The 16,978-nt window shown below is 33.5% G+C and overlaps 1 protein-coding gene across 1 annotated transcript; it reads left to right on the top strand.

The window, feature by feature from the left end:
• Positions 1-4,604: 4,604 nt before the first annotated feature.
• Positions 4,605-8,271, top strand: LOC117217201 (segmentation protein even-skipped). Its single transcript, XM_033464609.1, has 3 exons — positions 4,605-4,764; positions 6,035-6,219; positions 7,615-8,271. Exons 1-3 carry the CDS (start codon positions 4,605-4,607, stop codon positions 8,269-8,271), a joined length of 1,002 nt encoding a protein of 333 aa, XP_033320500.1.
• Positions 8,272-16,978: the final 8,707 nt, after the last annotated feature.

Here is a 16,978-nt window from a genome sequence, read left to right as displayed (position 1 = left end):
GAAAATATAAATATGAATATTTAACTGAATATAAATATGCAAAGTTTAATTGGGAAGGCTATGCGAGAGCTTATGCGAATACACATTATAAAATAAAACCACAAATTATAATAATGACTATTGATTAAATACATTAATCTTTATTAAATTAAATACATTAATTACATTGATATTCACATTTTTTATGATCCTGACAAGATTTTTTATGTAAATAAAAAAAAGAATTTTATAATAGCCAAATTATGTATATTAAAACTGTGATTGGCCATTTTAATACTTTGTTGATATTATATATGAACATCTTTAATAAGGTCACAGACGTTGAAGATTTTATTAAGTACTCGTCTCTTTCATTTACAATGACCTAATAGATCAATGGTTCGCTGCAAAAATGACGTATAAATTTGGTAAAATATGTGCAATTTGCAATTTCTTGAAAAGTCATCCTATATTGGGCTTTACGGTCGTATTGTAACAAGCGTCGTGTCTGCCCTTTTTAAGTTCGTTTCTTTTGGATGTTCGCAGGATCTCAAACCAACAAAACAAAACAAACAAGAAGATGCTCCAGATTTAACTGCTAGTCGTATTTCAATGACAAAGCCTAGTTACCGTACCCACAGTAAGTTACCCACGGTAAAACAAGGTTGTTTTCAATGAAAAGGTAAATTTGCCGTTTTCTCTATCGATTGTTCCTAATAAGAACCGATAAGTTTAAGTATTGATTTAGGCTAAGACCTACCATCTCTGATGATACTGTAAAGTATCATCAGGTATCCAAATTTTCAATAGGTATTTATCTACGACATTTCTTAATTTTATGGACAATTAAAAATAAATACGCTAACATACTTAATGTTGAGTCGTAACTTTGTATTAAGATGGAATAGAGATGTAGATATGCAGATGTAGACATGACACGTACAACTAAATATTTTCAAGTAAAAAAATTCAAAAAATTTGAATAAATGATAAACGATAAGCAAGTGCAGACCGCTAAAAAATGGAAACCGATCATGAATGAAACACAGATGAATTCGAATAACGAATGGACAATAAGTGAATGTTCTTAGGTGTCAAATTTTTCGTAGAATAAGATAGAAACATAACACGTGGATGGTAATTATTTTACAATATTTGAAGGAGAACATGAGTAAATTATGGAGAATGGAGGCTATCACGAAATAGCTGAAAAGAACTTGGAATCAAGAATAAGTCAACGGCGACTATTAAATATAGAATTCTTATGATGATGAACGGTACCATGAAAGCCATAGAAGCAAACACGTGGTCTAAATAAACACATCTCCTAGTCTGCTGAAGTGATTTGTCTTTTAAGCTAAATATCTTGATAAACTTTAAATAATCTTAACAGATAAATATCACCTATCATTACACGAAACAAGTTAAGTCTTAGAACATAAGTAATTTAATAAAGAAAATCATCAAGCAATTTGTAAAATTACATAAGTTTGTGCTAATGCCAAAATACATTGTAATTTAAATACTCTATAACTTTTTGTTGGAAAAATATTTCTTCGATCTATCAATGCACATAGTTATTAAGCTTTATGGTTTTTAATGGCTGTAAATCGTCACCAAGGTTTCGAAAAGTAAGTTCACGAAATATCCAATTTGTTTCCATGTGTCATAATATATCATTTTGCTTTTTTTTGCTATTGCAGATAAATTAAAGCCGAATCAAAGCGTGCTTCGGAGTTTGTTCGTTGGTGAGAGAGACTGATTAAAGATTAACAAGAACTAGAGATTTCGGTGTCGTCGTAAACGTCGAACGGCCCCGGTCGTGCAAGAATTATTAGCAATCTCTGATCCAATTTTCAACATTGCGCTCGTTTTCCTAGATATTGCCATTCTCTATACGTGAACTCGATGGGATTTTGAACAATATGACATTAGTATTGTCTACGGAGACCGAAGGTGAACAAAATTATTGAACAAATAATTAAATAGCTAGTAGAATTTAATTTGCTCTGTGGTTGCAAATACCTATGTATACATATATGTATCCGTCTATTCATATGTGGACTATATAATAGGCTATGTACCTGTATAAGAAATACATTACAGAAGTACATTAATACAATCTTATAGTTAATTTTAACGTATAATACAGTATTTGCCTTCACGATTATATTTTTTTTTTTGTTTTTATATTGTAAAGCATTCCTTAATAATAAAAAATACAGCAGGGTTCGTTTTATGGAACTTAAAAGAATGGGATCTGTACCCATATATATAATTACCAATTAATATATATCAATATAATTAGCAGATCACCCGTACATCGATCTTTATGAATATACTCTGCTTTCAAGTAAATAATAGTTTCATAACACATTTACACTTGCCTTCTACTATGTTTCTCAACTTTCAAGTGCTATCGAAGTTGACATTTATGTTATTTGTAACTATTGCAAAGAATAACTTTCCATTTTTTGCCTAATATTTACTCATATACTAGAACGATTAATTTCATTTGTGCGTCTCTATCGATCAACCTCATTCTAATTACAAATAGACAAACAATATTTTCTCTTCATACGTTACGTAATAAAATTATTAATTATTATAACGATTTTACTAAAAAGGGCATTTAGTTACGAACAACTGAATAAATAGCAATTTTTCTTTAAAAAGAAAGATAGCTTTAAATAGTAATTTATACTATGAAATTATTATATATAGTACAAGAAACAGCTTTTTTATTTCATTTCATTTAACGCTGTTGATATTTCTAGGAAAAAGTTTTGGTGGACAAAATAAACGCTTCACGAAATGTTGTTTGCACATGCTTGGCAGGGAGGGGAGAAAGGCAACAGGAGAAGAGGACGATGCAACTTTTACAATTGTCCGGTCATTTAAAATAGAGCAAAGTTTTTACGAGGACAGTTGCGCTTGAAGAAAACTCCGTAATAGTGGTAGGAAGCCAGAGTTCTTTGCTTTTTATGACATTATTGCGCGCTGGGTCTCTTTGACAAAAATCTTCCGTCTTCAGGCATGTTCAAAATCTACTACAATGGTTATAGTCGCTAGATGTTTTTTCGAACAGCTTCGGTTTTCTGTGCATCAAAACTGGTCAAATTTTTGTCGGATGTTACTAACGAACCATGGGTATGCAAATGTGTATCTTCGCACAACTGGTGAAAGAGAGTCTGAATAGAATTATTCTTCACATTTTTGCGCACTTAAAGTTCCTGTAAATGAAATAAAATGAAAAAGTGAAATAATAATTTTTAAATTACCATAGAATGGAAAATTAACTATTTCAGAGCAAAATTTCATTTTATATGATGAACCTGTAGCCAATATATCAAAATATAAATGTAGGAAATAATGTAGAACACGAAAGAAAATATTGCACCGCAACCAAAGAGTGTCAGTAACATAAAAAAGTAGTAGAAAAACAGAAAACACTATTTCCTCTCTCGTAAAATGATTCATTTTCAGATATGGACACATTTGTTACATGTATACTTGGAAATATCACAGACATTTCCCATTCATTGTTATAATTTATTAATATTTTATTCGTATATGTATATATAGGATTATGAATCATAATATATATATATAATATTATGATTCATTATGGAAAAGAAATAAATGAAAAACCACTCATACAACAGCATGTCTATTGAAAGTATTCTTAACACGATATGTATCTTTTATTTGAAAATATCGTACATATTATGGATCTATATAATATGATAATGAAACAATAAAATAGTTCTGTAACAAAAAGAATTTTTTGTGTGTATGTATATTTATATACTTTCTTTTGTAGACTTATCTTGCTGCTTATATATACGATGACCCCTTTTATTACAGGATTACTGTATTACCTTTTAAGATCGAAGTTAAAAAGTTACGATTGAAGTTAAAAAACTATGGACAAAAGTTTCGGCTCCGATTACCAATCGAATTCCAACGGAAAGTCAAAGTTGTTGAATTTATCCTTCTAATAACAACGATCAGTGATGATGAAACTTTCATTAAAATTTTACAACCAATCGAAGCTTCTTTGTTTCATTCAAACTTAATTGATTTACTATAAGTCCGTATATTATTTCATAGTCAATTAAGACACAATAGCGTGCGGAAATTCACAAATGTTCTATTCGACCGAATTTGTTTAGGGAAATAACGAGAGATAATTTCCACAAGCTTGCATGCATAAGATAATGGTGTTGCCTCATCTGGTGGGAAAAATGCCTTTTTTAGCGAGAAGAGAGGGAGAAGAAAAGCAGGTTTGAACGGGAGAGAATGGGCAGGACCAGCGGCACCATTGGCCAATGGAACGCCACTGAGAACCTACCAATCGCCCACGCAGAGGAACTATGGTTTCTCCGGGTAAGGCAAGGCATATAAACTGCTAGTTCAGTACTCTCTGGCAAACTCTTACAACGCACGTTGGAGTTCCGTTGGGCGGACTAGTTTTAGTCCGTAGTAAACAGCGAAACCTTATTTGTGTGAAACGTGGAATGAATCTTCGTCGATGAATGTTAGTGGAAATCAAGTTTGTAACAAAATAAATTTTAAGATATAACAGTGTGTTGTGTAAAATGAATAAGTGAATGTAACGTTTTATGAATAAAATCAAAATGCAAGGATTTCAAAGGAACTTTGACGATCAACAACGGGATCAAAGAGAGGATGAGACTATTGTGGTGGATCTTGTGCCTCCACAGTATCAGATAAGCCCTCCACGTAGCCCGTCGCCGAATACACCCAAGACTCCTGAAAAAGGTAAATATGAGATAAGATGTCAGCCAGGCATTTTTTAGTAAATAGTCTGTGTGAACGATTTGAATTTTGAAAATTCCGCCGTTCAGCGTTTCGCTGTTAAGCGTTCCATTGGTTTTACTAAAAAATGTCAGCTGTCAGTTTTAAGATTAACAAAAGTATCAGTCCTCAGACTGTAGGCTATTCGTCGATTATTTGGAATAGATTTGAACGTTATTAAAATTGTTAGATTATAATTAATATTAAACTGTATGTTTACATCGATAGGAAATGCGTAAGTTGGTATTCGCCGACGGGACGTAATAATGAACGGATAATCCTGTGTTTAGAGAACTAACTGTGCGCAAAGTTGATGTAGTTGATCATTGTTGGATATCCATTTGGCGTGGTTCGGTTTTGAAAATATAAATTCTATGATATAGAAGCGGTCTAAATGACCGATCCTGGTTTATCATAGAAATTCGTTTACAGTTATTTTTTAGGGAAAGATCATTCTAAAAGATTAATGTATTGTTAAGAATTTCGGATTTTCTAAAGAAAATCATGGTACTCATTATCCCTTGTTTGTACTTCAAAAGCACAAATTACTTAATCACCTCATTTACGTATACAATTACAAGTACTGTTACTGAATATACGTATATAGGAATATGTAGATATTTATCTTTTCGAATTGTAGGATAATCCTATTATAGAAATACAGATAATACATATAATATATATAATATATATTTAAAATATATAGTATATACATATGATATATAATAATAAAAATACAATAAACTGCATTAAATATTTGTAGAGCAGCAATAGGTTAAATGAAAAAGATTTTGATGCTGAAAGTAGCCTTGCGTAAAAAAAAAGAAAACACTAAAATGTAGTGTTGCATATTAAAAATTCTTATAGCAATTATTAGCATTGTGGCGGATCGGTATCAATAATTACGAGCTATTACATACTAGCAATTACTGCATATTAACTTCTCTAAAATAGAGTACAAAAAGAGAAAAGGAACATTCCGGAGATCGCATCAAGAAGCAGTTCAAATGAAGGCTAGTTATCGTTTTCTTTCCGTCTTAGCTATCGTTCAACATAGTTTTTGTCTTTCTCTCATTCATTCTCTTCCTCTTTATACGTCTCTAAAAACGATCATCCGCTGCTGCGGATTTTCTCCGAATTTCCGTACTTCTCTAAATGCGACGCAATCTTGCGAAACTATCGACAAGTATTCGAGAATGTTTAAAACGTTTCCGAATTTATTATCGATCTTCAGATGCAACGGTATCTCAACAACAACCTTTATCATCGATGGACCCGAATATTAGAAGATATAGGACAGCGTTTACTCGGGAACAACTATCAAGGCTAGAGAAAGAATTTCACAGAGAGAATTACGTTAGCAGACCTAGAAGATGCGAATTGGCGGCAGAATTACATTTACCGGAATCGACAATCAAGGTATTAAAAACAGTGATTATCAAACGATCAATTATACAAATCGTACCATCGTCTCTAAATGCCATTACGACAGAATGTTTATCGAAGATAAGCAAACATATTGCAATAAATTTCAGTAAACAATGAGCTCACCTTCCGATCTATGCGTAGAAAAGCGTTCTATTAACACCTCGCTGTGTTTAATTGATGTCGGTAATCGACAGTGACGATAGTACATATTCAGGAAAAAACCTTGAATATCCTTTTCCTTCGAGGAGTTAAAACCTCTATTACTTATTAAATAAAATATCAATAAAGTGGATGGAAAGATTATTATATTATTTATGAATCGGAGGCCAAAATGAAAAGTATTTTCTAATAATTGAATAATAATTACATAAATATAGAAGTACATTAAATAGTAATTAAGAGTTTTTACTGGAACAGTACGAATAAGAACGTCGGACCGTTTTTACATAGACTGCCATGTTTGATTGGCGATTATAGCTCGAAAAGAAGAGAGGGAGACTCGCCAGAGTCTCCTGCCGATTCTTTTTCCTCCTCCTTCTTTTCTTTTTTATTCCACTCCGACGGCCAAGCAAACAGTCAATCACGGAGAGCAAACAAAAGCTTCTTGGTCTTTGGTTTGCTTCTGAATCTCCCTTGATCCTTTTTCCGTGACTTCTTAATTTCTTTCCACCACGACCGGTCGATCCGGTTCGAGGTGTTAAACACTTTAATTAGCGGTTTTCTCGTGTTACCTTTGACTTTAATGGATCCCTTAATTTCTCATCTCGCGCTGCCTGGACCGCACAATAGCTATAAAACCGTGTACCGATGGAAATGATCGAGGTGTTAAATGGTAGAAACGTTAGGCACCGGTCAGCCTTCGTGTATCTCCGATCCTGCATCTTAACTTTGAAATCTTCAATATATTAAACCTAGGAAACATCTTCCGCCTCTACTTTTCCGCCCTTTAATCATTCAGCATCTAAATTTAAGCTTTACAATTCGTAGGATATAACATTGAAATGGATGCGATTTTTACCAAATCTCGAAAACATTATAATAAAACAACGTTGCGCACAAACACGAACATCTTTACATCACATATATCCTCCTTCTACCTTTCATCTGCGTAAAAATTCAATATCCAAATTCTAATCTTAATTATCTAATTTGTAAAATCAAGCATCGAAATTTGATACAGCAGGTATCTCAAAAATACTCTAAAACTTTCTCGCCTAAAGTTTTCCCTTCTACCTTCCAACCTCTGAAAACTTGCAACACATAAGTCTAACTTTAATCTTATTATTCGATTTATATTTCATAATTCTAATTTTAGCCTCATATCATATATAGTCATCAACACATATACATCTAATGTTCAGATGATTTCTAATGGTGTGAAAATAGGTGTGGTTCCAAAACCGTCGTATGAAGGACAAGCGGCAAAGAATGGCCATGGCGTGGCCGTACGCGATGTACACGGATCCAACGTTAGCGGCAACCCTCTTGGCGGCAGCAACGGCAAGTTTGCCACCTCCGTACCACGCAGCTCCGAGTCTACCACCTACTCATCTGGGCCATAGCTACCCAGCAGCGGCAGCTTATTACGCCACAAGATATACGCCGTACACTGCAGCACCTACGGGCACATCCTCGCTTCACCGACCACATCCTCGCAACGCGGCTGCGTATCCGCATCTCCTGCAGCCTCACCCTTCTCTACAACCCCTGCATCTATCGAACTTGGGCGTTTCTACAGTGGGAAATAACGCCTTTCAGGTGAGCAACCCACCCACTAGCGCGTCGACCACTTACAGGCCGACGTTGTTACCCGAGTCCTTGAGTCCAGTTCACTCGGACGCCTCCAGTGACTGCGATTGCGGCGGGGTTCAGCATCACCATCCTCATCATAACAACAACCAACAACAAATACTCGAGAAAAGCTCGCCACCCAATACCAACGATAGCACCCAACAGCAGATCAAACTACCCACAGGTATCGGTTTATCTACTAGTATTCAACTACCTCCCAAGCCGCCATTATTTCAACCATATACAATGTGAGCCAAGAACAACAGAAACAATAAAACAAATTAAATTCCGTTTAGGGAATTAATTGACTGAGATTAACGGTAGCACAATGTATATAAACACCGATTGACGACGAAATGGTACCTGGTGAGCACGGTACATCGTGTGAATGTCTGTAAAATAATCCTTGTACATACGTAGATAAGTGTATAAGTGTTGATTAGAAGTATAGCATATACTATTACCGAGATTTTTAGAATTAAAGTTAATTTAAAAAATTATTTAAACTATTCGTTCGATTTGGTCATGCCCATTTTTACTACAGAAATACCCTTAAGGACGTTGCGGGATAAGTAAGTAGAAACATTGCATTTATGCAGTCAGCATTCCACTACATTTAGGAGTCTAGTATACTTATAGTCTTACTCGCTAACAAATTGCAGTTTTGTAATTAATTGTGTGTATAATTAATATGCGGGATGGTGTGACGTTAACGAAAGACGTGGCTGATTGTTTATAAACGTCGTTAAGGTATGTTAATCTTGTCATATTATATTCAATTTTGTGAGAGTGTTACAACATTGTGTTTATCACACTGTCTTTTCTGCTAATTTATAATACTTTCCTACGTAACATGTGGATGGCTATCCCCAGTGGGATACCATCTTTGAATTTGATTAATTTATTTCTTTAGTGTGGTGAATGTTTGTTGGGTTATGTCCTTTGTGAGATCTGTTGGGTGTTCCCTTTTAATTTTCTTTTTATGTTTGATGCGCCGACGGTTTCCGCTGCGAGCCAGTACCCTGTATATTTCTAATTTCTAATGATATTAAATTCGTATGTTCCCAAAAATTGTTACTAAACTGACTTACATAAGGTAATAATAGGTTAAATGATAACTGAAAAATATCTGAGAATATAACCTATAGAACATCGATAAATTTATATAACAACATTAATTTCTGTAACATTACATTTATCAATCAGACGAAGTAGTCATTCTACTTATTTATTTATTTATTTATTTTTATTTTCTTATCAACTTGTTCAACTGCAATCTCTATGTGCCAAAGAATTGTATGACCAAGAAAAACTTCCATTATATTTTTGTTCTGTAAAATTTTGTTCTGCACATATTAATTCTAATCTCCTATTTTACAGAATTCTATATTTGAGAATGTTCTATAGATAATATCTATGGATAAACTATACTATTACTCCATTTAACTTTCTTTCATTATTTTCTAATGAAAGCTCTTGTACATGATTACCATATTCTATAATAGAATAGGTCATCCTATAAGTTCGTGCTGTTTTTCGAGCGGTTATATATGTTAAGATTGTTTATATACCTTTCAGTTTTATGAAAAAATGTAATCCCCCTCTCGTTGTACAACTTCTTCCCATTTTTCTGGTAGGGCCATTATTCCGTCTCGATAAAAGTTCTCTTGTTTTTCTTTAAAATAATTTTCTAAGCTATTTTTGAGAATGTCAATATTTCCAAATTTTTACCTACTAAAAAGTGTTGTAATGCTCTGAACAGGTGATGAGGCAATGTCTGGGGAATATGGGGGATGTGGTAAAATTTCCCAATTAAATTCAGACAATTTTTTTGTAACGCTTTTCGGGACACGCGATCTAGAGTTATGACGGAAAAATTACAAAAAAGGAAAAAGATTTTATTCTGTTGAGATGTATAATTGTATGTATAATTTTCTGTGCTGGACTGGGTTAAATGCATAGTAAAGATACTTGTATGTAAATATCAGTCTGTGGAAGTATGTGTGTGCGCAGCGTCTCGAAAACAAAGAAATGTAAACTGTACAGTCGGTTAACAGTCGGTTGTAGAAGTGCTGGGAAGCGTGCAAATATGTATCGAGAAATATATAAGAAATCGTCCATGAAATGAATATATTACTATTTTAATATTAATCCTCAGTATAAATTTAGTGTTCCTATAACATTATTTCGGCTTTAAAGATCCACAATTCTCAACATATTCTATATTTTCGACTTCCTTTTTCGCGTAGAATCACCTCCTTTCCGCTTGTACCACCGGTTACCAACCACCCTATATATTGTATCAATGAATTGTAGTATAGATTAATTACTTAGGTGTTCCTTGATTAATGTAATGGTTAATATTCATAAGAAACAGATTCTAATGACTAAACAAATTAGATTTTGTCAAATTTCCGAAAAATTGAAGTTTTTTCATTATAAAATAATGAAAGCTCTTGTACATGATTATCATATTCTATGATATATTGCCTAATAAAATAAACGCAAAGATAAGTATTTAAGATTAATTCCTTTGAAATTAAAGATTCGTATGGAAAGTTCTCTTTTTCTTTTTCACTCCTTAGGATCATTTCATTGCTTTCCTGCTTGTATCATCGCTTACATGAAATCATGTAGTAATACGCTTACTAAATAAATTTAAATAAACTATATTACAAATTAAACCAAGGTATCGTGTCCTTAAGGACGAATTGTTGGCGTAACTTATTACTTTTGTTATTTAAAAAAAACGGATATAATACAAAAATTACATTAATTATGTACACATGCTATATAGATTTTATAGATCCTATAGTAGTTTATTTAAAAAAAAAAAATGATTAGAAGGTACATTTTAAAAAATAATGTTTTAGCGACGTTCCTCTACATTTTTCAGCTTCGTATATCTTACTCTGTAAACTTCGTTCTATATTTTTACTGCTTTTCAAAAATATATAATTAGTAAGTGTCTTACAAAAGACTATAATTTTGTCGATTTTAAAAATGTCCAATTAATTAATGTCCGATTCAATGGTAATAAAAAAAATGTTTCTCAGTTTAGTATTGTAGCTCAGTGGATTAAATTAAATTAACTGTGCAATTATGAAATTTATTAGGATTAGAACGGTTATGGGAATGTTTGTAGGAAGTATAATAAAAATTCTTTTAAAAATCTTATTAACAGGCAATGTTCCGAGTTAGTGATTGCAAGGATGCAAGATCAAATACTATATTGCCAGCTGCAACGAGGAGACGAGATACCTGTACTCGTAAAATCATAAAATTCTATATACCGTGGAGGATGGAGGATAGAAAAAATCGCCACGTTGATCTAGCGTCATAAATATAAAACGAGCCGTTTTGTTGGTAGCCCGTAAAAAAATCATTGAAAAAATTCGAGAAAAAAGCCAGCGGTCGAGCCGAAATATGAAGGTTCGTTCAGAAAATATAAAATATTTAAGCGTTATATTATCTATCCGCTCCAAAATACCTATGGTCCTAAAGCGTTTAACCATTTTCAACGATCAAGTAATTAGAGATATAACTATTAGCGCGTTAAATTTTCTCATCTAACTTCTCCTTTTTCCTTAACTTCCCAAGAACGATAATTTCTTTACTTTCCAAATATTTTTTTTTGTTTTTTGCCTGAGAATCATTTTATAAATTATGATATCATACGATACATATAATATGAGGCAAATTCATTAAAATAATACAATATAAGAAGTACGTCGCATTGAATATTTCATAGAGTTTTGTGTCACTATGTACGTTCTGTATCAATGCAAAAAAAAAGATTTATGTCACCTAATATTAATTCATATTCTATATCTTACATCGGCATCATCAATCACATCAATTACAATTCATCATTTATTACGCAAAATGTCGAATAAAAACGAAAATCAAATAATTTATATCAAATATTATTTTGTTCGAATAAAATTCAATTTAAATTCCCCATAAATGTATAAATAAATATTCGCAGTCTATATATCATTCAATCCCATAATTTTCAGGAAAACGATATCTAAAAAAAAAAAGGAAGATTGGTGAGTAGAAATCAACCCCTATCGTAGGATCGATCATTTTCTTCCTCTCTCAGGATCCAAGCGAGGAAGAGGGAGGGAAAGAGAGTTCATCAAATATTAATATCCAATTTATACCTTCGATACAAGGATCATCCCCCAATGTACAAGCTCATCCCTTCGAAATTACGTCGGGAACCCTCGATTCAATAGGTCACTCCCTAACTTAGATGGTGGCCATCTCTTCAAGGAATCACGGTCAATGGCGAAATTGTATTATCTTATCTGATGAGCCATTAGGTGACATTTAAACGACTGTTTCTTAACAATCTATTTGCGGTATTGTCGGAGGGGCAGATTGCGAATAGTCTTCCTGCGTCAAGATAATAAGCATACGATTGCTCCGAGCTTCAGATAGCGATAATAACACGTTATCTATGAGAATGTACGTTTATTTAGCTTCTGGATATTTAATATAATTTATACAAAAGTATTTTTTATATATATATATAAAGGATATTAAAAACATTGATCGTAACACCTCGTTGCAATTTAATTGGTAGTAAGTGAATTACAAATTTTCCTACTTTTTCCCATTTTCTAATTATTTTCATCTTTTTTCTCATTTTCCAAGCCTATATCTTGTCAATTTTTTCAATTTTTTAAATCTTATTAAAGAACTGTCATACTTTCAGAGAATAAATTTTTTCAAATTATAGTTTCCTACAGATTTAAAAGATCATCCAACGTAAATGTTGAAGAAAAACTGTACATTTTTTTCTTATCCAGGTTTGTAAGTGGGTTGGATGGGTCTTGTTTCGACCGCAGAAAACGGTTTCACAGACCAGATCTTTTCTATTCCGTCGGAAGAAAAGAAAAAGGCGAGATTTCTGAAGCGATTTTAAACCGTGATCGAGTTTGTCTTGTCGGCGTAAAGAAATGTTGACAGCTTCTGGTCACGTCTCCATAGACCACCCGTGGATCCGATCTACGAAGTTACATGTCCGCACGAACTATAGCCGAAACACGGGAGCCCCTCACCTAAACGTATCCCTTGCAAATCGAATTTCGAATTTTACGCGACCTAGACACAGTCGAACATACCAAAAGACATCGAACAAAGTTTGGATGATGTACTGTTTTCCATCTACACTGCCAATTTACCAACCTTAGCAGAGATAACAACAGCGACATTTGCCGACGACACAGCACTCCTAGCATCCCACTCAGACCCAATAATGGCATCCCACACTTTCCAGCGAGGTTTTGACTCTATGGAAAAGTGGTTCCACAAATGGAGCTTCAAAATTAACGAAAATAAATCCACACAGGTAACCTTCACGCTGCGAAAACAACTTTGCCCTCAGGTGACCATTAATAATATACAAATTCCTAACAAAGATTCAGTCAGATACCTGGGCATGACTCTGGACAGAAGATTGACATGGAAACGACACATCATAGACAAAACGAAGCAACTTAAGATTAAACTTAAAAAATTTTACTGGCTCATTGGCAGCAAAGCACTCAGAGCAAAATAATGCTATATAAAGTCACACTAAAACCTGTCTGGACCTATGGGATTCAACTATGGGGACCAGCGAGTAACTCCAACATAGAAATCCTTCAACGATTTCAATCAAAAACACTAAGACCCCTAATAGATGCTCCTTGGTATGTCACCAACGAAACAATCCACCGCGACCTCAAGATACCCACAGTCAAAGAAGAAATATATAAGTTCAGAAGTAGATATAACACAAGAGTCATCAGCCACAACAACCCAACTACTTAACACGACGGACCAGATCCGCAGACTAAAAAGAAAATACCCTTTAGATTGAAGCATTAGATTCAACTAGAATCAACATAATGTAAATTATTATAAACCAAGCTATTGTACCACGCCAAATGAAGTTACTTAAAATTCTCAACGAGAATTGATTGTAAATAGTCTACCAAATAAAAAAAAAAATTTGGATGAAATGTTGTACTTAGGATCTGTTTAACAAGCAGAGCGTGTTGGCAAAATCTGTCCATGAGAAATCGAATTTTCCTGAGAACAAGATCAGAGATGCTTTTGTTAACACGCGAAGGAAACTAAGTATTGCTTTATTGAAATTTTTATTTCTGGGCTCATTTAAACATTAACAAAAGTTTATAAATATAAGATGAAATAACGAATATGGAATAAGATAATACGTAGCGAACAATGACTGACCTGAATAAATCTAACCGCAACCTAACCTTAACCTAACCTTCAGCTGAATATTCATGACATTTGTAGATTCCATGAAATTCGCAGCATCTCCTACGCTTTCACTGCTACGAACAAGCGTCATGGATGCTATGGACAAGCGTCTAGACGTTGAAACTCGTTCGATTTGGGCGGAGAGTTTTCAAAAATTTACGGGGAGGTGCCGTGACGAAGGGACATTAGGCACAATATTTGGGTGAAGGCGAATCTGTGGCTAATTGAAAAGTCAAAACTCCTGGAAGAAGTTTCCGGTTAATCGTGAAAGCGTGGAAGCATAACGTCCTACAGGACGTCCTGTGGAGTTTTGAACAAAAAGGGGAACGTTACCTACTGTGATCGAACTATGACTACTGGCGTAGCTTTTCCTAAATCTATTTGTAAGATTTAGCAGCAAAATTTATGAAATACTTTGCCACCTAAATAAATACAAATTGACATTTGTCACTTTAACTTCTGAGAAGTTCGAATTTGAATGTTTTGCTGTAAACATTTTCTCAATTTTATAAAATAAAATCTATATATAAAAATATAAAATTCATGCTATGTACCAAAAAAAAAAGCATAAAAATTGGCAGAGTGGTCTGGATGAAGATCCAATACCCATATAGAAGTCTGTTAGGCAACAGGATCCATTTATAGCTGGTTATAGCCATAAATGGTACAAACCGAACGATTTAGCTGCACCGTCGGCTTTTTCTGCAACGAACGAAGAAAAAATAGGGCGCTTTTACGAGGACCATGAAGTATCCAGTTAGCGTTCATTCGAAGAAGTTAACCCTTTCCGCCGTGAATTTTTTTCCACGTAGCTCAGTCACGGAAGCTTCAACTCTGTAAGGTTCAGTTTTTGCCCTGGTTTTTGTACCGTTTTTTGCCTAACAGTATCTTGACCTAGAAAAAATAGGTAGCACTGCTGCTGGTCGCGAGAATTTTGAAGAACAAAGCAACTTATTTGACCCGTCCACACCGTTTTCGCAAGCTTAGAAAAATACTCGCTCGTTTTTACGGTATGTTTTGCTCGGGTTAAACTTTCTCCTTGCGAAAAATTCGCTTCTTGTGAAAATGGTCTATTTTTTGCGACTGTCGTTTCGAGTAAATATTGTAACAAACAATTATAGAGAGGGAGAAACATAGTCACTATGGTTTAGTGGAAAAATTCGTAAAAATGTGAAATATTTTACAAAAACGGAGGATTCTTTAGAAACGTTTCTATATAATCGATGCTGAGAAAAGGATTGCATTTATTGAACACATTTTAGTATACACTCACCTCAATAAAGAAATAAATCAATCAAACTCGAAGATGGTATCTCACTGGGGGTAGCCATCCACATGTTATATTATTATAAGATTTTACCAAATGTCCTACTGGACAAATTGTAAAATTCAAATAAATAAATAAGAAAAAAACATTTTAGTATGTTCAAATATTCTGAATAATTCGTATAAGAATCGAATTCGGAGAAACTGATGAATAATGACAATTAAAAGGACTTTAGCAATTTCTCCAATTAATTTCGTAGAAAGTTTCGCCGATTCTTATTGTTCGATTTTACGTTTACAAAATCTACAACGAATGGGAAAACCTTTCAATTATTTTATTATCGATGAATTGCAGGTAAAATAATTAGTACTGAACATTTAATTAGTATATTTTACTGGCAGGAAATCTGCGAAAAATTCACGAAGAATTCAAATATTTTGTATCAGACATTGCGCATGATGTAAAACACATGTTTCTCCGATATCTGAAAATGGATCAAGCTGTTTCCAAAATTCAAAGCGTTCTCGATCGTACCATCGCTATGAAAATTACGGAATCTGTATCGAATTGGTAGAAAGCGACAAATAATGATAGGACCCGATTCTTCCAATCAATTTCACGGGGAAGATCTGCGATTCTAATCGGCAGTTCGATATCTCGTAGCATAATATTTCCCTCATAAACGGCAAGCATATCGAATCCTAATGCGTGGAGGGTGCCAATAAATAACAACGCCATATTAGTTTCGAGCTGATCTTTGATACGAACTGTGACCAATCTTTTCAAGTTCCTCTCTGCCGATTCGGTTACGACTTTTCGATCAACTTTTGTCGATCGATTATCGACGCTGGTACCCACGACTGTGGGAATTAATTCGAGAAACTAATTCATGTGCACTTGGTGTACTGTGGGAAACTGAAGTTAATGCCTCGAATGAGATAAGATTAATAATCCTAATCTTTTATATTCCATTTCTCGATATTCTATGTTCTGTACCTTTTACAGTATCTTTTATATTTTCATTTCCTTTTCAAATTATATTAGATTGCGAATAAATTTTTCTGATACAAATTTTCAACCAAGTTAGGACAGGCAAATGTTATAATTTAGAGAATTCACTGAAAAAACGATCCAAGCATTTCTTATAAATATCATCGGTATTTCTACACAAGGATTATTTCTCTTTTAAGTAAATTTGAACTTCTTTTTTTATTAATTAAATATATTTTATATATAATATTTAATATAAATTGAATCTTCTCATAAATTTACTTGTACAATAAATTTCTGAGTATTTATTGCTACATAAAGAAGATTTATGGAAAAGAATTATTTATAGGAAAGAGGAATACATCATAAAAGAAATTGTACCAAACATGTGTTGAATGTGGAGAAATTGAGTACCGACATAAA

Source organism: Bombus bifarius, unplaced genomic scaffold, assembly GCF_011952205.1.
Source record: "Bombus bifarius isolate JDL3187 unplaced genomic scaffold, Bbif_JDL3187 scf7180000007975, whole genome shotgun sequence".
Classification (NCBI taxonomy): Eukaryota; Metazoa; Arthropoda; class Insecta; order Hymenoptera; family Apidae; genus Bombus; species Bombus bifarius.
The sequence above is the reverse complement of the archived record's forward strand: the minus strand, read 5'-3'. Positions and strand labels throughout refer to the sequence as shown.